This window comes from Benincasa hispida, chromosome 9, assembly GCF_009727055.1.
Source record: "Benincasa hispida cultivar B227 chromosome 9, ASM972705v1, whole genome shotgun sequence".
Classification (NCBI taxonomy): domain Eukaryota; kingdom Viridiplantae; phylum Streptophyta; class Magnoliopsida; order Cucurbitales; family Cucurbitaceae; genus Benincasa; species Benincasa hispida.
In genome coordinates this window covers 53668142-53692802 of record NC_052357.1, presented here as the reverse complement: position 1 = coordinate 53692802, position 24661 = coordinate 53668142, and the positions used below count along the sequence as shown (strand labels likewise).

Genomic DNA, 24661 nt, shown 5'->3' with positions numbered 1-24661 from the left:
CTTTGGATTCTTGGAGAGAACTCTCCTAGCTACATCAGATAGAACGATGTAGTAGAATGAAGGTAAATTAGGGTATTATGATCAAATCTTTAATTGATTAGGATTGGAATTAGTTTCCATGGTTGATTAGAATTAGGATTAGTTTTCTTGGTCTATTAGGATTAGGATTAATTTCTTTGATTAATTAAAATTTGCTTCCCAATTCTCTATAAAAAGAGATATTGTCTTCAAATTGGCAACTTCTTTATTCATAATAAAGACTTCTTTGGATTCTTGAAGAGAATTTTTTTTTTTTTTTTATCTCTTCTAGGCTACATCAATTTCTTCGACACATCAGAATCCTACATAGTTTTTACACCTATTGATATGTACGCAATGGCAGTGGTCTTACGTGGAGGAAACCCGGATTATGTGGCTATTTTTCCTTCTGGCTTTGCAGTCCCTTCCTGATAAACCAAGAATGAATGGAGAGGAAGATGTAGCTGATGGAAGCATTCTAACAGTTGCTCTCAGTATCATTGATCATTCAGTAACTTAAAGAGTGCCCTTTCAATCAATAGTCTCCATGCATAGATTTATGATTGAAACTGTTGACTCAATCAAAGACGCCTTCAAAATTCAACAATTCTGGATAAGGCAACTGTAATAACTGTCATTGCCAATATTTGGTAATTGGTATGAAAATGTTCTTTCAGATTTTAGGGCTGCAAGTACTTTTGGCTATATTGTGAAGGTCACAGGCAAGATTGCCTGAAATAGGTGGCTTTCAACTTTCAAGCTGTTTATGTAATAATTTACAAATAGGTTTCACACCTTTTCCTATATCAATGGGGAGAATGAAATTCAAAAGGGAGAAACTTGTAGGGATGTCTCATGTGAAAGCATCAAATTTGATTAATCCTACGAGGCACAATACCTCAATGTGACTTGCTCGGCGATGAATTGTCCCGTAGCTGGGTGAGTGCTAATCACGAATGTTGACGGATTATCTAAAAATAAGAAATTATTGCTCTATGCAACCTCAGGGTTGATCATCTCCTTGGAAGAATATCTGAAAATGAGAAATCATGGAAAGGACCTGCAAAAGAGAGTAAATATGTATGGCTTAGTCTACATGACATTGATATTTATAGAATATACAGTCAAGCAGCCATGTTGTAAACATAGTATGAATCTGTGATGGTTACTCTTTTTTCTTCTTCATACTTTTGTTATCTTTCATCTTATTTTATATATTGGAGCTCAGAGATTTCAATGTACCAAATTTGTTACATAAGAAAACACAAGGAGAAGGCGACTCCTGGAATTGTAGACTAGAGAGAGAGGATGAAAGGAAACTATAGATCCAAGACCTTCTTGTTCGCGAAGAATGTAAAATGGAATGTGTGCAACCATCTTAGTTCCGCCTTGACTCCAGTCAACAGTGCCTGGATTGTGTGCATCTTCACTGGCAGGTTTCGAAGGCCCCAAAATGGACAAAGAAACTCCAGGGTCACTCAGTAGTCCTAAATAATCGTGCGCCCGAGTCCAGACCCTTGAATCTGAGGTTCGAGATCGAGCTACCTGTTCATGTAATTTAGTTCACCCAAGTCAATAACGTATCCATTTTACCTGCTCTGCAAATCCCCTGCATCTAGGAGCATCTAGTAATGAGGAAAAAGTGGGGAAATGAAAGAACACAATTTTTTTGTTTTTCGGGTCCCAACACAGTTATAAGATTTTGAGATCCATCGACCCAAGTCTTTATGTTGAGAATTAAACCTTTCCCAATGAGACCCGTGCTCTCGGAAGTAATTCACGGTGGTATGTTGCAAGTTTTGCAATGGCAGTAATAACAAAACATAGAAGCCTTGACTGCGATGACTTTCTGAAGCTTTCACCACTGGAATTATCACCCGAGTCTTGTCTCAAACCTAAACGACTATGGAAGCAAACAAAAGAATGCAGCAGATTAAAAGTCGAAAGTTTTGAGACAAGAACGTAAAGGTAGTTCCAACAAAGCATACCTAGATAAAAGATTTTCATACAAAAGCAACTCTAAGCTCTCAAAAAGTTCACGAGCTGCATCTTTGTGAGATCTACCACCCCCGCCATGTTCTCCAATGGCCCAACACAATTGCAATGCCAATTCTGTCTAGAAAGAAGAAACGAGGAAGTAATTCAACAAACAGAAATACTTGTTGCATTTATTTGTTTTATTGGACTATACAAGATGTAAATAACCACCTTTGCAGGATTCTCATATGCTTCACCAAGACGGTCCGTTATAGGCTTCTGCAAAATACCAAAACGAAAAAAGCTATATATATAACACAAAAATTTGATACAGCTAAAAGAATGGTATTCAATAATAAGGCCTCAACACGTATGAACATAAAATGGCATTATGCATACTTCCTTCCAGAGGGTAGATCCACTTACCGGTTAGCCTATATAATATCTCAGTATTCAAACGCACCATCACTGAGGGTGATAAAAACTATAAAAAGAAATGCCCAATAATGAAAGTAGTAAACGATGACCACCAGAATTGTTTAGATATGCTTCACAAATTATCTTTGGAAAAGACAAAAGTAACAGGAGAAGAGCTTATAAGAAGTTACATTGTCATTGATTAATGAAAACATAAAGCCAATAAATTATAAGTACAGAATACCTTGAGAAGTGCAATGAAGGCAGGTGACCGCTGAAATGCAGCAAGCATAAATTCAAGGAGCCTCTTACGAACCTATAAATATAATAAATCGAAAAAGTTCAAATTCTCAACTCACAGTCTAGTATGATCTGCAAATGTTAATTTATGTTCTGGCCAACGAAAGAAATATTTGAAAGTAACAGTATCTATACATATAGATTTAAGGGAAGGAAATACAAAATATATCATACATGGGGAAAAAATAATTTAAGAAACATTTCAAGGATAAACAAAATAAGAGGAAACCCCGGCACTTATAGGTGACTCTCCAATCTCTCTTTCCCTCTTTACTATCGTAGCTTACCAAAAAGTACCTCCTCTCTCTTAAAAGATCTCCTTTCCCACAAGAGTTTAGCTTGTAAAGTTATCTTCTTTAATTCTGTTCCCATTCTTCCCTGTTTCTCTTTTCCCTCTTATATTAACCTTCCAGTCAAATTTCAGCCTCCTTGATTTTGGTCAAGTTTTCTCAAGCTAACCTGATTAGCAGCTTGGTATCAATTTTGTTCATAACCAACCAAAAACGTCAAAGTGTATTCAACTTATTCAGATACCATATTAGTCATATTTCAGATTTCAAATTTGAAAAAGGGAAAAAAAAAATCTAAACTAAACTAAACTGCAAAATTCAAATAATAAAATGAAAAATGTGTATATATATAATGAAAAAGAAAACTGCTTATCCCAATAACAAAAACCTCACGGATTCAACTTGTCTATCTCATATTTGACTATAAGGAGGGGGAAAACCCTACAATATTCAAAAGGAAAATGAAGAACAAACTCGTCAATAGACCAACAAATGAAAAAGGTGTCAAAACATGACCAATCTGAAAAGTCCCTCATATTTGAAGTAAAGGAGGAGAAGAAACCCTACGATATTCAAAAAGAAAATGAAGAACAAACAAACTCATCACTAAACCATAATATGAAAACAGTGTTGAAACGTGATCAATGTGAAAAGGCAAAGTTATGATGGTAAATCGTAAATTGATACTTATATAATATCCACAGGTTGTCTAGCCTTTGAGGTGAAAATGGTAGAACTCTTACTCAATCAGCAGAAAATTACAAGCTATTGAAGTCAGTGTAAAAACAATATGTATCAAAGCTAACAACAAGAACATAACATTATTCATATAGAACGCACACCTTATAGGAGAAATCTTCGTCGGGAAACAATATTGAGTTTCTTGACATAAGAAGAGGAATCAATGCACAGATTAATGCTGAAAAAGAAAGGTAAAATGTAAATGTCAAAAAAAAAAAAAATCTAAGATTTAACTAAAATAAGCAAGAAATTCTAAGATTTAAAGGAAATCTCAAAAAGTTGAATCATACAATTATTAACCTCTCGCAGTGCCACAGAAAAGTAGACATCAAGAATCCGAGGTGTCATGTTCAGCAATTCTTTCAGCCTATCAGATTGAGCAGTATTTAATGCAGTCTTAATAACTGCAGTCATCCCAGGAGAATTCCAATGTCGTTCCTGAAAGAATATTAAGTAGACTAAAACACTTCTGCCACCCAGCAACAAAAGAAAGATTACGTAGGTATAAAGTTTCCCAAGCCCATCCAGCACTTTTGAAGCCAAAGGTGGAAAAGGCAACACTGGAAGCCAAAAAGTCAAACCTCATTTTTAATTCGGAAGAAGTATTAGATAAAGCTTCTGGCAGTTTAACTCCAGCACTTCCATGTCACAACTCAAGGCAAAAATCCTCCCCAAATTTTACCAAGATTAATAAGATTAATTATGATGCAGTAGAAGTCAGATGTGTTAAAGCTCATGTTCCTAGAATTGCCTCTACTAATTTGGTCACTTCAAAATTGGTGAAGTACCCTTTGGAATTTACTCTATCAATTTTAAAATTTTCAAATTCTACAGTTCAATTCAGAAGATGTACCCCTTGCAACAATCCTCCAAAAAGCCCACCAAATCATAGTGATTCAGATGATGACTCAACAGCAAGTGTTAGTAGTGAAGAAGAGTTTGAGCCTCAATCAACCGTTCCAAAAACTCAAGGTTTAGAAAATCAGTTTGATGAAGCATTAATTGATATGTTTCAAAGCTCTGTAGAGAAATCGGCATTGATAGCAAAACATGTAAGTTTTTCTCCTTTGTCTCCATCTCAAATTCCATCTAACATAAACTCAATTGTCGAAATCTGTGGAATTCAGCTAGGATAAGCCTCCATCAATGAAGATCATGTCTTGGAATACAAGAGGGTTAGCTGACATTTCAAAGAGGACGACCTTGAAAAAGTTCTTCAAAAGTCAGAATCCAGATATATTTCTCCTACAAGAAACAAAAAGAGAAGATTTTGACCTGGTTTTCATCAAATCATCGTGGAGCTCTAGAGACATTGGGTGGTCATTTGTGGATGCTTTTCACAAATTTGGTGGAATGATAATATTATGGGATGAAAGGAAATTTTAAATTATACATGTATTAAAAGGGGGCTATATTTTACCCTTTTTGTATGGGGGTTTCCCTCTTGGTGGTTATAGCAAATGTGTGGCTAGGCGTCAATCTGAATATAGCAAATGTGTGGCTAGGCGTCAATCTGAATATAGCGAATGTGTGGCTAGGCATCGATTTGAATATACGCCCTTCTTCTCTTGACGAATCTTCTCTCCCGCCTTTGCCAACTACACCTAGGGAGCCAACGCCTCCACCTCTCCCAATGAGAAAAGCAAGGCTCCGGTTCCAAAGGAGCCCAAGGTCCAAGGTGTCCAAGCGACCAAGCCCACCGCTAATGACCTAAGTCTTCCTACTCCTACTCATGAAGTACGCGGCGGATCTACTATTGGTGAGGTTGGCAGGCGTCAAATTGGTGATAACAATCAACACCATAGTCCTAACACATCTAAGGACGTTGAAGCTGATCAAGATTACAAAGAACGATGCAGATTCCTCTACAATGACCTCCAAGAACCAATCTTGGGAGGCTTTGACGAGTTGTCGCAACAATAGCAAGATAACATAAGTCAACTCAACAACTTAAAACAACAACAAGAGCTCATTAATCAAAAAAATGAGCTACGAGGATTTTTCCAGTGCCAAGTTCAAACCATTCAATGCCAGCATATCACCACAAGGACTTTCATTTGCCAACAAATGTAGAGGCCGCACGAAAAATTCCACTTTATGATGCAATTCTTTCAAGACGTTCTTGCTTGCCTCATAGTTGGACCAGCTGGTCCCTTGCGTCTCCAAAACCCTTTGCAATTTCTAGAGGATGAAAACATACCCCCTCCGGAGCCAAACGACAACGATGTGGGTGAAAATTAAATTTGGGGGTGTTTTGTGAATTTTTTAATGTTTTGTATGCTTTGATCGCATTAGATAATCAATTGCATTGAATTTCGTGCCAAATTCTCAATTTTCTTTGCCTTTTCTTTACGTTTGTCCCCCCGCATATCTTTACTGATTTCTTAATATTCTTCCTTGCTTTGTTGCATTTTATAAATGACCTCAATGATGACGCTCATGCTAACCAATGCGATGATTAGTTATGACTAGTTTTTAGTACTTAGCTTTAGGACTTTGCCTTGGAAACATTTTTTGAAATTAGTATGCATGAAAATTTTATCTCAAACCTCTTTTACGACAACTTTCTGAAGCCATATTATTCGATTTTCAGCAGTGAGGACCTTACTGCTCTCTAAATTTGAGAGTGGGAGAGGTTTGAGCTTAATGCGTTCAAATTTGTTTTGTTTTTGAAATCTCCTTGTCTCATCATATTTTTATCCAAAAAAAAAAGAGAGAGAGCATTGAGATTGAAACTCGCTCGTAGTTGGATGTCCGTATGACACTCATGGGGGCAAGCCAAAACGAAGGTTGAAATTATGATCAACGCAGAAAATAATTGATCGCAACTCCACTACCTGTGTTAAAAGAAAAATTTGCTAAGGCATGAGTTAAGTCTGAAAAGGGTGCCTTGCTCGTAGTTGGATGTTCGCATGACACCCGTAAGGGCAAGCCAAAACAAAAGTGAGATGCCTGGATCAGCGCATAACCTAATTAAAATAAACACATCAAGGAGAAACTTTTTTTATTAAATTTTGAACCAAAAAAGCCCATTTCTGAAAAAAGACATATAAGATAGCTTTGGAAATGAGCAAGGGATTTTTGAGAAATAAGCTTGCCGCATCTAAGGGCTGGAAATATTTCCATAGGTAGAAGAATAAAGTAAAGGAAAAATATTGGTCTAATGAATCTCGAATAGGAGGTATTTTGAGAGGTCTAACTAACGCGTCAAAGCAAGTTGAGACATATTAGGACTTTAAATATATGGTTGAGGACAAGCATTGTTTTAAATTTGGGGGTGTGATAATTTATAGAAATACAAGTTAATATTTTACCTCTTTTATCTAAAACAATTAAGAAAAATCATAGAAAATGTAGCTTGACAAGGAAATCATGCAATTAATTACATTATGCGATCACAAGCATGCAAAATTCATAATTCTTGAAAGTTATAAAAATTGCGCTTTTTGAATGCAGAAATCTACTTAAAACAAAGCGATGAAGCAAGTTGCAGCCGCGTGAACACATAGAAAAATCTTGACGCCCAACTTGGAATCGCATAGTTCTACGCAATAAGAGGAGACATGATATTAAATGCAACTGACGCATGGGCGGTGGAGGTCAAATCAAAAAGATCAAGTTGGTAGCTGACGGGAAAGGTTCGCGATAGAGCCAATGAACTTCTGATGCAAGGCAAGCGGCGCGACAGGGCATGGAATTTAATGCATGGTGTCAACTTAATCATTAGTGAGAGACACAGAAGACTTCTTATTGACGCCTATAAATAGCCCACAAGATTTCTATCTAAAAAAAATAAGAGACTTAACCGAGAAATTGGCCAAACTCTACAAAATCTCTATTTTTCATCCATAGACACTTTATTCCAAGCTTTCCTTTTGAGAAATCTTGGGTGATAGCTCAAGATTTCTATCCGTAGAGGAGAAAGAAAGACATCACCTCCCTCACAACCACCATGAAGCAGACACACAAGGAGCCGGAGGGCGCAAGAGATTACAACCTACGGCTTGATTCTCTATCCTTATCTCACTTTCATTAATATTTGTATCCTTGTGTAAAGTTGAAAAACTTCCGTTATCAATATGAATGTCATCATATTTTCTTATCTATCCATCTTCTTACCATCAAGCATGAGTAACTAATTTCATAATGAGTTGAGGAAAATGAAACTAACATGTACTAAGTAAAGCATAAACTTGCATTCAACTTGTTTAATGCGTGCTTCATAAACTATTTTGATCAAATTGAAAGATTGCTCTTAAATAGAACTAATCACTGTTTGAAAAAACAAGGGATTTTAGATTTCATTAAACAAGAAAAGAAATATTTTTAGAAATAAACATACATCTTTTGCACGAAACACTCATCGCATGCATCCTAGAAATAGGATATTGTGTCTAAACACACTGAGAAGTGTAGCTTATGATTATGAGTAAATTGCTTGAACACATGGCTTATGCATTGCTTAAGTGTTAATGGATATTTTTCTCAGCCCTACTTCATTCATTGAAATCTTACATTTCTCTCTGCGAGCTGCTTCATTCTAAGTTGTGATAATCATCGCATCTCATTCATTTATTTTAGTATTAGCGATAGATAGATAAACCAATCCACCACATATTTGGTAACAAATCGTGTTAAGATCAAAACAAATATTTCGTCGTATCATTAGAAAGCAATCCCTGAGTTCGACCCTGGACTTACCAGGACTAGTTAAACTTGCACTTGGGTTTAATTAGATAAAACAATGCATTTATAAGTTTGAGAAAGCATAGCACAGGATCATTTTCAACGCATCAATAGAAATGCATCATAGAGTCTAAGATATAAGATACAAAAAGGCCTCTCGCCCACCCAGTGATTCTCCCAAAAATAAGTATTCCCTCCCCTCCCCCACGATACACTAAATTAAACCCACAAAAGGCAGGAGCACTTTTCATATATCCTTCCATAAATTTCAGCAAGGACCTTTAGACCCCTATGACAACCACTCAAAAGGATGGAGGCCGTAATTGCTTACAATAATCTTATGCCATAGAGAGTTGGGCTTAGATCAGAAGCACCACAACCACTTAGCTAGTAAGGCCTTGTGAAACCTGAGATTTCCAATCTCAAGACCTTTTTTCAATAGACTTCTCAAGCTAGGTTGCAAGTTGAAAAGTTTGCTTCTTTCGAATTGGGCTGTGGAACAAGAATCTCTTTCTGGAATGACACTTGGTTGCACTCATCCTCATTAAGTTCTTTGTTTCCAAGCCTAGCTCGTATTGCATCAATCCCTAATGGAGTTGTTTCTGATTATTGGGATTTGACTACTCGTTCTTGGTCCATTAATTTTCTAAGGTTACTGAAGGATGATGAGATGCAGGAATTTCAGAACTTATTGGCAATTTTAGAGGGCCAAAAAGTAGTTGATTGTGAAGACAAAAGAATTTGGAGTTTGGAATCTACTGGTCAGTTTTCAGTTAAATCTCTATCCAAGCATCTGGCTACCTCGTCTCCCATGAATGCAAGGTTCTATAAAGCCTTGTGAAAATCATGTTGTCCTAGAAGAGTCAATATTTCAATCTGGGTGATGTTATTTGGAGCTCTTAATTGGTCTAAGTGCCTGCAAATAAAGCTTCTGGTCACTCATTATTACCTTCAATTTACCCTTTGTGCATGGACAATGGAGAGGACTGCCAGCACCTTTTCTTTGAGTGCAGTTTTTCAAATAATTTTTGGAGGAAGTTATTCTTACATTTTAATTTGCAGTGAGTTTGGTGTAACTCCTTCAAGAAGAATGTTATGCAGATTTTAGTCAGGCCTCGATTAAAAGTTGTTCCTCATCTTCTTTGGGTTAATGGAGTCAAAGTGGTTCTATCAGAAATTTGGTTGGAAAGGAATCAAAGAATTTTTCAAAACACGGCCCTTCCTTGGATGGAGCATTTTGAGATTGCGAATCAAAACTTCCTCTCGGTGTTATCTATCAAAATTATTTACTGACTACTCAATTCAAGATATTAGCTTAAACTGGAATGCATTTATCTTCTCTTAATCAATTTATATTGATTTAATGATGTCTTGGACTAGTTTTGTTCTTATTCCTGTACCGTTAAGACATTGTGTCATCTTCTATTTCCTTCTATTAGTAGCTTTTTTTTATTGGGATGTGATGTAGGCGCTATAGGTGCGTCAACATAGTTGAGATATCCGGATGCGCCTGCTGATCCTCTCATCTTCTAGCTTATTATATTTCATTGTAATTTGAGCATTAGTCTTTTCATTTCTTCAATGAAAAGTGTATTCATCCTTCTCCATTGAGGGTCCAAATTCCTTCTCAGCCTCTATTTGTTCTTATTTCTTACGGTTTCAATCTTTAAAATTCAAGTCTCGGGCTTTGTTTCCCCATCATTGTTTTCTTATTTAATTAGCCGCATAAGGAATATTTCCATATAATATGCTGGTCAAGGCACAAATAAAACAAGCAATTACGGGCTATGAATATAATGCTAGTGTTTGTGCATGACAATCTGCAGAACACAGCCATATGTAGATTCTTTCCATAGCCATACAAAATGAAAAAACAGCATAGTAGATAGTTTAGTAGATTCATATTTGTGGAGCTTATTTAAATTATAGTATTCTCATAGTAGTCTTTGTAAGTGCTATGATATTTCCAGTTAACCCAGTTACTAAAATGTAGAATATAGACATAGAGAAGGAACCCGTACCGAGAGACCATCGTTTTCATCCTTTAAAAGTTCGAGGAAGAGAGGATCAGCAACATCTAGTGTGCTGCTATCCTCAGATTCAGAGTCTCCTCCTCCATCCCCGATGGTTGAACCAGTGTAAGCCTCATCCATGAGTGCAAGTAGCATCTGCAACAAAATATAACATGAGGATTATAACATATTACGTATCAGACTTTATTCATGGGCTTTTTGGAAATTTGAATTCTGATATAACCTCGGGAGCTTTACTCTTCTGGATTGAAGCTATGCTATTTCCAACTAGTGATCCAGAGCAGCGCTCTACCCTTTCCAATGCGACTACCAATACTGTAATCAATTGCCGACAAGAAGTTGAAAGTTGGAATCAAATAACAGTCACATGAATGAATGGAAAAAAAATACAAAGGAAAGACCCAGGAACATAAACTCACTAGGGAAATCCATGAGAGATGGAAACAGCGGAAGAAAAGACCCAGGAGAAATCAATGCTGGAAAGATTTTCAAAAATGGTCTCTCTAATCTGCAAGCAAGCAACTGCACCAATTAGCTGTCGTCCACAAATTACATCAAGTTAAACAATTGCCAAGAAAAAATCTCCAAAAAGTTCTGACCCTGAACTAACTTTGGATTTCTAAAACTTGTTCATCCGGTAAAAATAATAAAAATAACATTTGAGAAAATAGAACTCAAACAAAAACAATCGTGTATAACAACTCACTTTTCTCCATTCCACGCAATCAGCTTTAGCAGCAATGGAAAGAACTGCAAATATATCGATCTGAATTAGTGGTACATCTTTCTCCTAGTCTCACATCAAATTCTAATCAGTGAATGGCCAAAGAAACCCCCGCTGTGGTGAGCACATGTTGACAATAGTGGGTAAAAACTTGTGTTAAAGTGTTGATATAATTAAATTTACTCCAACCCATTCGCTAAGCTTTTGGGTTCATTTGAGATTCATTTAACAAGGGCAACATTTGTCGATTTGGTAGCCATCAAAGGGGAGAACAAAATGTCTAGCTCAGGCAATCAGCTCATATGTAAAATGAAGATTTTATCTGGGAAGAAAATAGAGAAATATTTTAATTTTGCCCAAATCATACCTGCCATGCTTTTTGCAAATATCTAAACTAATATTAATACCAGATTTTTAAGTATATGCTTTTTTTTCTTTGATAAGAAACAAATTTTTTTGATGTATGAAATTTACAAAATAAGGACAATAGCTTAAGCTAGTAGAGTTACAAGAGATTACTCCAATTGGTCGAAAGAGATGTACGGTTAAAAGAACTAAAGAAAGATGTACATTTGCACTAAGACATAAGAAGGTAGATAATACGTTAAAAGAACTGTCAAAAGATCCTCTCTTTTCGTAGAAGAGGCAGTTGTTCCTCTCCTCCCAAGAACTAATTATAGTAGATAAATATAGGTCACAGTTGGAATGCTAATAATCTATAAATAGAGGTTTTCCAATAAAATATTTCATAAATTTGATTACCAAACTTTAAGAAAATAATACTTTAGAAGAAATAATTATTAATTTTAGACTAACATTAATAAAGCAGACTAAAATAGATAGCTTAAAATCATTATTAATTATTGGGGTTAATCATTAAGACCAAGTAAAACAATTACCATCAGAAAATATAAAATAAAAATATGCACGCACTTAAAAACTTAAGAACTGTATCCATAAAATGCTCGAAGGGAAGTGCCACTTATCCAGCACGTTATATGGACATGTCTCATTTACTTTGGATTTATATGTAGCATATAATTAGAAAAATTCAGAAACAAGTCGAGGAAAGGTAACAATGATATGAGGTAAAATTTGTTTCCCCTGTATGTTTGAAAAGTATAATGCATTTTTGTTCTTCAAAAACAGACTGAAGAAAATTGTCCATAAAATTGGGTGTTACCAGTTAGACAAAATAGAAATTTATTCTTATTATGAGTGAAAAATTAGAAAGAAGTTAACGACTCATACCTGTGGCAGCAGTGTAGGAAAAGAAGTAAGAAATTTATTCCGATTTGCATTCAGAAATTCTAAAACTGCTTCTGCAACAACTGGATCTGCAAACTCACTGTAACCATATTAGAATAAGATCAAACGCGCATTATAGTCTGCATATCAATGTATTGTAGAATTGAAATTGAGGGTCTTTCCACCAAAAAATTCTACAAGTAGGAAATTATTCTGATTTTCATTCAGAAATTCTAGAACTGCTTCGCAACAATTGGATCTGAAAGCTCAATGTGATCATATTAGAGTAAGATCAAAGGGTGCATGATGGTCAGTATACAATATATTGTAAAATCGAAAATGGAGGGTCTATGAGAAGACAGTTGTGCAATGGCACTATACCTTAGCATCTTGGAACTTGATTTTTGTTTTTGGGATAAATATTTTTTTTGTCCCTGAGTTTTTAGAAAATAGGTGCAATCGATCCCTAGGACTTTAAATTAGCTATTTTAGTCCCCGAGTTCTAATAGATAGGTTTAAAAGGTCCCCAGCTACCGTAATTAGGTAATTTTAATTATATTTAATATTAATATGACATTTTTTTAAATAAAAAATTACAGAATATTTTTCTCTATCCTCTCCTCTGCCTCTCTTTGAATTAAACTATATTTTAGAAGAAAATATTAAATCGTCTTTTGTTGTTAAGAAAAAGTAAATCATAGATAGTTGCTGGAAAGTGAAAAGAGAAGTGGAAAGTTGAGAAGGAGAAAATGATGAAAATGAAGGAAAGGAGGGAGCGGTGGGAGCGGCCGGAGGAGAGGAATTAAGGGGAAGAGAGAGGAGAGTTTGTGAGGAATTTTTCTAAATTTTTAGATTTAAAAAATGTCAATGATGTAAGAAGAATATGTTTAATTGGGTAATTAGGTAATTTCTAGGTTATTTCCCTTTTTACCCCCACTAGTAATAAAACTCTATGAATAGGAACTTTCCACTCTTGTATCAAACACATTATTCATTCTAATAAAAGATCCACGATCTTGATTCTTGGAGAGAATTCTCCTTTTATCTCCTTTAGGCTACATCAATTTGGTACCAGAACATCCGTTTGAGCCAACATTGACTGTTGCCGATGGAAGACTAGGAAACTCTTGGCGATGCCGATTGCAAGAGGGAGCTTCGTGAGTTGTACTCGTTGCCAAACGACACACATCTAATTAGGGGGAACCCTTGAAATTCCAAGAAAGAAAGAAGAAACTGAAGATTTATCAAGATTTTGCAAGAATGTATAATTATCGATTAAAGAGGACATCCAAGAAAAAATTAGCAGTTGGTATAGGCAAGAAAATCAAATTTACTTCCAAAAACAATGCTGGAATTCTGATTCAAGTGATTCAGAAGAAGAATTCCAACATACTAATTTTGTCCATGCTCGATTTTCTCAAAGAACCTATCATTATCAACATTAGAAATTTGATTCTAGTGATTCTAGTGAATCTGATGATGTTTCCAAGGCAGTTTGAGTCGGAATAAGAAGGCGACAATATCGAAAAAGGGCCTAACGATCCAATCAAACCCATTTTTCAAGAATTCAACGTAAAGATTAGGAGTTAGATGAATTAAAGAATCAAGTATGGATCTTTACAGCCCAAGAAGAACGTTCAAGACTCAAAATTGTTCTTTTGGTTATGAAACACGGTCGAGAAAGGTTGAGTCAAGAAAATCAATGGAGAGACCTATATCCACTACGAGATTGAGGCATATCCAAGAATCCAACAAAATGACTACTTTGATTCCGTAGCATTGGAGGAAATAAAGAAAACAACAAAAGAAATCTAACATTCATAAGGAATGACTCAATATATTGATCAACTATCAATTCATTTGCAAGAGTTCAAGAACGGATTGGTTTCACATACCAATGAAAAAACAAAGTAATCACCGTTGGAAAATTTTCAAATAGAAAATCTTGAAGAAAAAATTGAAGAAAAACAAGAATTTGAAGATGTTGATTTGGAAATTGTCGTAAGTGAAGAACAAAAATCCAACAACGAAGATGGAAGAGAAGTATCGAACACCGAGCAAGAATCAAACAAGAACAATGACACATTGATTGCGGTGGAAATGGATCACTAAACTGTCGAAGAACTTGAAGCGAATGATAAAGAAGACATGATTCTTGAACGATTCTCTTTGGAAGGTGGTTTTTTATGATCGGTCCTTTGAATACGGTTTTGAATGAGCTTGAAGGAAAAATCTTTTGTGGGTTTATGGCCGATGGAGAAGTTCATCTTTTGGTGGTGTATTGGATTTTTTTTCTTGAATTTATCCCTTTGATCATAATATTTTTGTTCAAATGTTCGGTTGGTTTGGTCACACTCCATTGAACAAGTTTATTTCATTTCGTTGTTTGCTTCATAAATTTTTTCTTTTTAAAACTCAAGGACGAGTTTTCTTTTTGGAGGGGTAGAATGATGTAAGAAAAATAGGGATTAATTGGGTAATTAGGTAATTTCTAAGTTAATTCCCTTTTTACCCTTACTAGTAATAAAACTCTATAAATAGAAACTTTCTCCTCTAGTATCAAACACATTATTCATTATAATAAAAGATCCACAACCTTGATTCTTGGAGAGAATTCTCCTTTTATCTCCTTTAGGCTCATCAGTCATACAATATTAAATATAATTTAAAAATACCTTATCACTATAGCTGGGAGCTTTTTAAACCTATTTATTAAAACTCGGGAACTAAAATGGCCAATTTGAAACCCTAGGGACCAAATGCACCTATTCCTAAAGACTAATGGTATTTATCCCTTTTTTTTTTTCTCATTTGCATAAAGTGAAAACATTCATCAAGAGATACAGAAGTTCAAAGAGGATGCAATTACTTGAGAAGATAAAAACTGGATCAGTTTAAGAACACAAAGATTCAACAGAAAGCAAGCCACAAAGAAAGAGTAAGTTGTACAGAGATAAACTTACAAGTGAAAAGTAATCTGAAAGAGCTATACAAGGCAGGATCCCAATTACTGATTTAGTTAGTTTGGTAGTTAATTGTCTGTATGCTTGTGCATGTGTTGTCCTAGGCTCCTAACCAGTTCCTTTATTTTTAGAAGCAGGGTAAGTTAATCATATGCTAAGCACTCAAATGTCTATAAACTACCATCTTAAGCCTTCCTCTACGAGGTAATCCAAGGCCCGGAGAGTTATGGGGGCCTATTCTCGAAATTGCTAACAAATTGTGAAAAGGGAGAAACTTCTGTGTCTCCAAAGATAGGGCACACACTTTAGCCAACGTGATTTTATCATACATACAAAATTGGGGAAACAGTTTCCTTGGGCATAACATTGGTATGCATGATTCTTGTTCCTCCTTATTGGTTTCAGGGACCTCAGATTATAGGTTGAGGAACCTTTTCCAGCCAAATTTATCAATGATATCCAGGATCATTAAACAAAATTCATGATATCCAGAATCCAAATAGAACCCTTTTCAAAGAACATGGAAACATAAAATGTAATTATCCCCTAAATGATTGAGAACCAAGCAAGATATTCAAATATTTAAACAATTTAAAGAAACAACTTCCATACAATTCTGTAGTACTGATTCCCCTACATAATGAATATAACCATTTTGCATTTATTCTGTTCATAAACCACATAAGTCAACTGTCGCAAGTAATTCAAAACCTTTAACTTTTTTATTGAAAATTCAAAGAAAAGCTTGTCATAAAAAATATTAATGGAGCAGAGATATGGATTTTTATAATCAATATTTTGATGAACATAAATAACACCGAGTAGTTAAGGACATAATTATATGAAGCCTATGCTTACCGGCTCAGACATGAACGGAAAAATGTCTTCAAACTGGGATCAGCATCATGTAAGACTACTTCACCAAAATCAATGAAAAATTGAAGAATGGCCTGAAACAAGTGCAAAAATATTAAAAGATAACTTATAACAACATCTTAGCATCTGATTGTTAGAAGATATGATGTAAAGGATTTTTGACATTAATAATCTTCAAGAATCGAGAAATCAAATGTAGAGGATACCTTAATGACCCTACACTGTAATAGCATATATCCACTAAAAAGAACGTACAGCAAAGAACCCAAGGAAAAGGTATCCTCCAGTCTAGTAAATTAACAATAAAATAAAACTGAACTCAAAACTCCTCAAATTCACCTAATGCTTTATACAAAGAAAAAAAGTGGGGCCAAAAAACCTATGGTCAAAGAAGTCATAAAGAAGACAATTGGACAAGTAAATGGAGATTATCCTTTTTGGTTTATAATTAATGCAACCTAGCATCTAAGAGATGAAACTCCAAAAATAGTCAAATACTCAACAAAACTAATTCTGCTCAAACGTAGTAGTGACAATATAATTGATTCTTCCTTCATTTATAGAGGAAGTTAATCCACTAAGTAAACAAATTACTTACAAAACAACCAATATAAAGGATTCACATAAAATTATAATAATAAAAAAGACTATCAACCTAAACCAGCTACATCAATTTCCTTCTTGAATAATAACATGCCCTCGAACTTAGTGCGGTGAGGGGATGTGATACGAAACAAAGAACGTTAAAGGCTGAAATTTCACTTCTGGTAAGGAAGAAATGCTCCAACTGAAAATGAGATCTTCAGACTATCGGAACACTGGTCACCAATAAATCATCCACAAAATAACTATAAATTGATAAAGCCATATTAGGGCCTGCAGATTACGCAATCTCACACTTGAAAAGCATAAAATCCAAGATGAAAATTTCCATCCAAGATATGAATTTATCTTAATTTGACTAAACAGTACTAAAATAGTGAAGGTGAAGCCTATCGAAAAAGTAGTCATTTGAATCCTCCTTTTTTCTTAAAAATGAAAATGAGCCTCTTCATTAATAAGATGAAATGAGACTAATGCTCATTTTTTACTCCTCTCAACAATGCCCACGAAGCATTCCTTGTCTGCAGTTCTAATAGATGGAAAATTTGCCCAAAAGAAAAAAAGAAAAGAACAACCATCCTATAGTATTAAGACCTATGAAACGTAAATTTAATAGACAAGAAAGCACACCAGTAAGAGGAGGCCATTGGAAGTTCCAGATTGAGACAGGGACGACACTGAACGCTGAAAAATCTTGTTAAACTGAGGATAAACCCGAGCCACCAAATCCTCAGAATTCTCAGCTTTGCACAATTCATATAGCCTTTTAACCTGAAGAAATTTGCATACAATTCTCATAATTTTGCGGAAACCCAATAAAATTTAGCTCGCATTGATCAAGAACAGCAGACAGTAAATGAGCATATTAAGAAAGTAGAGTACTCAAACTATATCCTCCATAAATTTCTGAGAAACACGAAACGAAAAACAATAACAGAACTCACTGATTGAAGGATATTAGGATCGGAAGCGGGATCGTTGGCAACATTCGAGTCTCTAGCACTGTTGGATAAGGTTCTGAGATGAAAATCCCAATCCCGATCTCGATCCACCATTTTTCTGAATCAAATTCGGAGAGAAATTAGAAGAGAGGGTGATGCTGCTTGGGTCGGGGAGCAGTCTTTTTCAAAATGTGAAGACTAGAAAGGCAATTGAAAGTCCTACAAATAAACAAAAAATATAAAATATAAAACTCAAAATAAACATTTTGAAAGCCATAAAAGTGAACCAAAATCTAAATTTAAAACTTAAGCCAAAAAATTTAATAAATAAAATCTTATCATAAGACTCTTTGAATTGACTTTCTAATGGTTTGTTTGTTTCTTAGATATTGTCATGGAATTTCAAATAGACATTTAATATACGTGTGTGTTTTAGAGGATTGTTTTAGAGAATTTCACTTTTTAAAATCTAGAATATTATTATTCATTGAAATTTAAAACTCATGGTTTTTAAATACCCTTCATACTTATGGGATTTTTATATTTGGGGATGAGCCTAATTAATTAATAAACTAATATCAATTAATTATTATTATTAATTTTAATTAATTATTTAATATAAAGAAAAATTCTTATAAATAGAAAAAAAAAACTCAAACTATTTACATGTATAGCAAAAAAAAGTCACTAGCAAGCACCATTCCTTCTTTGAAATTCCTAAAATAATCTTTTTACATTTAACTTGGCGCGCACGTAATCGACGATGACTTCGGCGTCTTCTGCTTTGAGTGTGGTGACTTCTGCCTTCTTCTTTAATTAGTGTCATAATTCTCCCGGAGTCTCGTAGTTTGTAAACAGTTTGTACGCATTGTATTAATAAAATAAATGTTATTTTATTTGCATTTACTCATATCCAATAAACTAAGATCCGTGGTTATTTCATGTAACTTAAGCATGTATGTGAGACATACAAGTGGATTATGCCTTAAGTAATAACCTAATGGTCTATAGTATAAGGATAAAGGGGATACCTTATCTTGGTAACACTACGGATGCGGCCCACTTTGTAGATAGTTACAAGTGTTGTAACTGTCTACAAATGGTCTATCCTGACCTTCATGTGGAGGCATGCGAGCGGGGATGTCTTATACAAAGATTGTTATAAGACCGGACCACGAGATGATTTGTCTCTTTATAAACGTCGTTGATAATTCAGACTTACATTTCACTAAAAATGGCCATAAGTGACATGACCTTAATCCAGAGTGTTTTGGGAACTCCTACTTATGAAGGCGGTCCTTTGATTAGTATGGGTGAGAGTGGCCAGATTGCCAACTTAACAAGCCTACCTTTTTGGGAATTTGTCTGGTTGGGAGCTGGGAACTCAGGTACAACAAAGAAAAAATTCACTCTTCCCCGAAGCAGTGGTAAGTAGATAAATTGCTCCCTTAAGGGCTGATTCCGGGTCTTGAACATAATGGTCACACCCTCTCTTTGGAAAAGAGGACTCAGTCATAGTAGGACTATGACTTATTGTTCATTAGAGGAATCAGTGATACTTAAGAAGTTAGATGTAACTATAGGGGCAAAACGGTAAATTGGCCCAACTGTACTTACGAGCGATTTGTGAAGGGTTATCGCACTATTGATTGGTTATATGGACAGAGAAATATATCTGTAGTGAGAAGAGTGCAGCTGTCGGTCTTTAGTGGAGTGCCCGACAGTTAACAGATGGTGGATCCCGTGACTAAAGAGTTTAGTCAGTTATTTACGTATTGTTGGAGCTTCAAGCTACAGGTCCATAAGGTCCCCTTGGTAGCTCAACGGGTTCAAGTTGAGAATCAGATTTTGGGGTTAGTTTGAAATGTTCAAATTAACAAGAGGAAATTCAATTATATTGATATAATTAGTGTGATGTATGAGATACATTAATTGGAGGAATTAATATAAATATGATTTATATTAAGTACCATAAAATAGAAAAAGAACTATGGTTTATATGTTTCATATGATGAAATGTTAAAACTATAGGTTATAAATATAATATGATAAGTTGGTTATCATATTTATTTATAACATATTAATTATATGATAATTATTTCTTTTTCTCTAATAACCGATTGAGTGTAGGGTTATTGAAAGTTTTATGGTAACCATGAGATAAAAGAAAAATGGTTTTCCCAAATTAGTAAGTTGATCCATTCATATAATTCTCATGGAAAAAGCTATCAAGTAAAAAAGAGTTTTACTAAGCGATAGCGTTGACATAGCCTACACGATCGCTTAGAGTTGACTATATGATAGTTACTCAGATGATTGTTGCTACACGATCGAGTAGCAAAGTCTATGCGATAGGCTTGTTTTTTCTAAACGATCAAGTACATCGTCTATATGATAGACAGTGTTTATATTTCCCACTTACTTGATCGTCTATTCGGTCGCATACCTCCAGTCTTCCTCAATCCAAGATAATATACAGCCTATAACTCCTGGATTCTCACACTGAGAATACCAAGTAACACTTGTGGTGGTGTTCTACATCTATTCGTGAATCGAGTTGGATCGATTGGGTTCGAGGAGCATCAAGTTATTCGTGTTGTTTGTCGCAGTCTATTCGTTGCATTCGTGTGCTGTTTTTAGACGCATTGGACTTCGTTCAAGGGATTCTTGAAGAATGGTTCTTCAAAGGTACACATACTCTATCCCTTATATATATTATAGCATGCTGTAATTTTTATTGATGCATAATTGTTATTTTCCGGTTAGACTGTAATTGTATGTGTTCATTCGAATGGAATTTGGAACGATCCACTTTTGCTGCCCATGGAGATCTGTGTTTTTTATTTCCTTCAATTGGTATCAGAGCCAGGTTGTTCTGATATTCCAAATACCATTTCTGTATTGAACTTCTTTTACAGTAGTGGTTGGTTTTAAGTTTTCTACAATGCGTTTAAGAGTTAAATGTGTTTGTGGATGTGTTGATGAATGTTTACGAGATGGTTGCCTCTATTTAAAGCATTCTTTAAGTTTACAAAGTGTTAATTTGTAAGGGTCCCTACGTTTTTGGGCATAATTAACAAGCAATCAAGTCTATATTTAAAGTGTTTGAAGTTGTTTGAGTCATTCATGATGAAGTTTCGAAGCATGGAGATGCAGCTCTCATCAAGGAAGAAGACCAAAGGTTGGTCGTATCGTGTAGCCCAGGCTAACGATCGTTGAGATTGGGCTAAATGATCGTGTAGAAAAGTTCTACCCGATCGTGTAGTATTTACTAAACGATTGTTTAGCTAATGCTAAATGATGGGGTAAAGAGTTTACTCTATCATCTAGTATTGGTTGCTCGATCATGTGGACGTTAGAGGTAAACGATCGCATAGAGTTTTTGACACTCATCGTTTAATAAAAGGCGTGCACATTAAACGATCGTGTAGTTCAACATGCTTCATCGCATAGTCACTAACTACACGAGCACCCAGTATATGATACCTTATGCTTGCTCAGCAATCGTTTAGACGATTATGCTTCACCGCATCGTTGTCGTTTAGTTGATCGGCTTGCGTTGCATGATGCGCGCTGCATGATCACGTAACCTTCATGCTTCATCGCATAGTCAAAGGTACACGATTGTTGCTAAACAATCGTTTATGCTCATACAACGTTGCTAAACAATTGAGTAAAGAGTTTACTCTATCGTGTAGGTGATCACAAGGATTTGTTACAAAATCAAGGAGACGTGAGCTTTACCCGGACGGTTCAAGGCTCGGTTTGCCTGTTTGAACTGGCTCATTGCTCTTTGTAATAATTAGCTTTTTTTTTTTTTTTTTTTGAGGATTTGAGGCTAATTATCCCGATTCATCAACTTTTACTTAATGTACATGAGATGTATGTTTATATGCCATAGTATATGATATATAGATTTAAAACCTACCTTAGGTTATGCATTTTATTCATGCATCATATATATAAGTGCTATAATATAGTTAATGGCATGATGAAATTACAAGATAACATGCTCATGTATCATGAAATATAAGAGTTATATTTATGCATGCATTAAGCATATTCATGCATCATCTTTATAGAAAGTTATAGTATAAGGATGTACAAGAGCATGTATGCTTGGTTCATTGCTTTGTTATATAAGTGTTGTATAAAAGTAGCAATGAATGAACAATGCATGAAGCATGACACTTAGGTTTATTTATAAGAGTTATGAATGCCTTGTATGTGTTTCTTTGCATTGTGGATGGTTTTAGTTGTTTCCTGTTATAAGTGTTATAATGGAAATTAGAACTAAAATCAATAAGAAAGAGTTGCATGCGAACTTAGATGAACTCATGTTTTAAAAGGGTTTTAAAATTGGATTGAGATAGACCTAAGTTCAAAGTTCTAATGGGATTATCAACCTAAGTTTAATCTTTTTAAATCAGTTTAATAGGATTAAATTAATTGGCATAAAAGATTAAAAAATGTATTAAATCTATCTATAAGAAACCTTTTGTCTAAGGCGGGTTCTGTCTAGGCTAGGGTACTTAAGTTGACAAAAACGGAACACCCCTACCTGAGAACAAACCTAGAAAGGTGAATTAGATAGATTTTCTACAAGCATGCGACAGTTGGTCAAAGACTCCATTAAAGAGTTTAATAGATGATGATCAAAAGTTGGTCAACTATCCAAGGTAAAAGTTACTCTTGGGCAAACCTAAAAAGTCACCTAGTTAAAATTATTAGCCGTGTTTTTTCTAAGTAAACTAAACCCTAAGTTATAAAATACTCAGTGGGAGGAAGAGATATATATGATATGTCAATGATTCCACTCGCGCTTCTCCCTGAATGTTCACACCGTGAGATTCATACTTGGCCTCGTGGTGCCCTGGGAGCATCCCTCTTCGGATGGTGTTTGCACGAGTCAATATCAAGGTGGATGGAGAGATATTTATCATAAGTGGGTGAAAGGTGTGTGTCAACATGTCCTACGGTCTCCATCATTAGTTCACACTGAGAGATCATTCTTACACTCCCTCGTGGCGCCCTGGGAGCGTCCCCCTTCAGATGGGTTTTGTGCAGTTAGTCAATATCAAGGTGAACTCCATAAATGGGTAGGGTCACTTTAGTTCTTGGTGAAGGATCTCATACCGAGAGTTCCATGAGTGGGCTTAGATCGCTCCAATTTCACAGTGACCGAAATATAAACGATATACATTCCATACAAACAGTTATGCATATTAAACACATAATCGGCATGCTCAGAATACAATAAAACATAAGGACAGTGTTCATACCAGTTGAAGACACTCTTCGAACGATTGAACCCAAAGCAATGGAAAACCTCCTACCGATCTAACAGCACCCGGTGAGTCTGTCGACTTAACCAGCACGATCCAAGCGTACACGAACAATGCCGCAGGGACGACACCACCACAAGAGAAACCCGGGTATCCTCGACGTCAAAAATCCAAAGAGTTGGCTCTAGTGAGTTTGGTAGAGGATGGAGGAGAAGACGTCGTATAGACAATAAGCAAGTGGGAGATGAACTCTGCTATCATATAGCAGAGATGTTTATCGTATAGTAGAGCTACACGATCGTTTAGGAAAAACTTAACGACCATTTAGGAAAAACTTAACGATCATTTAGGAAAGATGTATATGATCATTTAGAGAACTCGTGAACTAGACGATCGTTTAGACGAACGAGCTTCTATCGTATAGGCTCTCGCGATCGCTCTTTCATAGATTCTTTTGGGCGCGGGCGATACGAATGCACAACTAAAAAAAAATTAATCAAATGAAAACGATTTTCATAGCTTTAACCCACCGGTTACCATAACCTTCCCAGCCCCATCTTCCCACGTCCGAACGTGGATTAATCGGTTAATTATCAAATAATTAATCAATTAATTTAATTAATAAATATAATCATATTATATTTATATCCTATAGTTTGATATCATATATCTACTATAGTATTTTTTCCTCTACTTGATATAAATAATATTTATATCTAATTTCCTCCAAAATAATGTATCTCATACATTCAGCCAATTATATCATATATAATTAACCAATCCAATTATATCATATATTATTGAACTTCCCCTTGTCAATTTGAACATTTCTGTGGCTACCCAGGTGACCTAATGGACCTGTGGCTCGAAGCTCTAACGGTACGTGAATAGCTGACTAAACTCTTTAGCCACGAGATTCACCATCTGTTAGCTGTCAATGATTCCACTAAAGACTCAGCTGAACACTTCTTACCACAAATATATTTATGTATCCATCGGATATAACTAATCATGAGTACGATGACCCTTCACAATATACTCGTAAGTACAGTTGGGCCAATTTACCGTTTTGCCCCTGTAGTTACATCTCACTTCTTAAGTACCACTGATTCCTCTAATGAACAATACAACATAGTCCAACTATGTGTGAACACCTCTCGGGCCAAGAGAAGGTATGTGACGCCATATCATTCAAGCCCCGAAATCAGCCCTTAAGGGAGGCATCTATCTTCTTATCCCTGCCTCGGGAAGGAGTGAATTCCATCTTGTGTAGCTGAGTTCCCAACTCCCAAATCAAACGAATCCCCAAAATGGTAGGTTTGAATCGGCGACCTGGACACTCGCATCCATACAAATCAAAGGACCGCCCTCAATGGCAGAAGTTCCCAACTCACTCAGGATTGAGGTCATGTTACTTATGGCCATCCTAGTGAAGTGAAGTCTCTGTCATGAATGGTGTTATATAATGAGACATTGACACTTCGTGGTTAGGTCTTATACAAACTCTTTGTATAGGACGCCCTCGCTCGCATGTCCCTAACACGAATGATCAAGATCAG

At 35.5% G+C, this 24661-nt stretch overlaps 1 protein-coding gene across 1 annotated transcript; it reads right to left on the bottom strand.

Moving 5' to 3' along the window:
* Positions 1 to 221: 221 nt before the first annotated feature.
* Positions 222 to 18046, bottom strand: LOC120086000 (AP-5 complex subunit zeta-1). The gene is made up of 16 exons (XM_039042372.1): positions 17821 to 18046; positions 17507 to 17647; positions 16256 to 16347; positions 12438 to 12534; positions 11169 to 11212; positions 10882 to 10970; positions 10686 to 10777; positions 10451 to 10597; positions 4034 to 4181; positions 3845 to 3921; positions 2657 to 2728; positions 2227 to 2274; positions 2007 to 2134; positions 1762 to 1921; positions 1353 to 1563; positions 222 to 1078 (listed from the first exon to the last, which is right to left on the bottom strand). Exons 1-16 carry the CDS (start codon positions 17929 to 17931, stop codon positions 1032 to 1034), a joined length of 1704 nt encoding a protein of 567 aa, XP_038898300.1. The 5' UTR covers positions 17932 to 18046; the 3' UTR covers positions 222 to 1031.
* Between the last annotated feature and the right edge of the window lie 6615 nt (positions 18047 to 24661).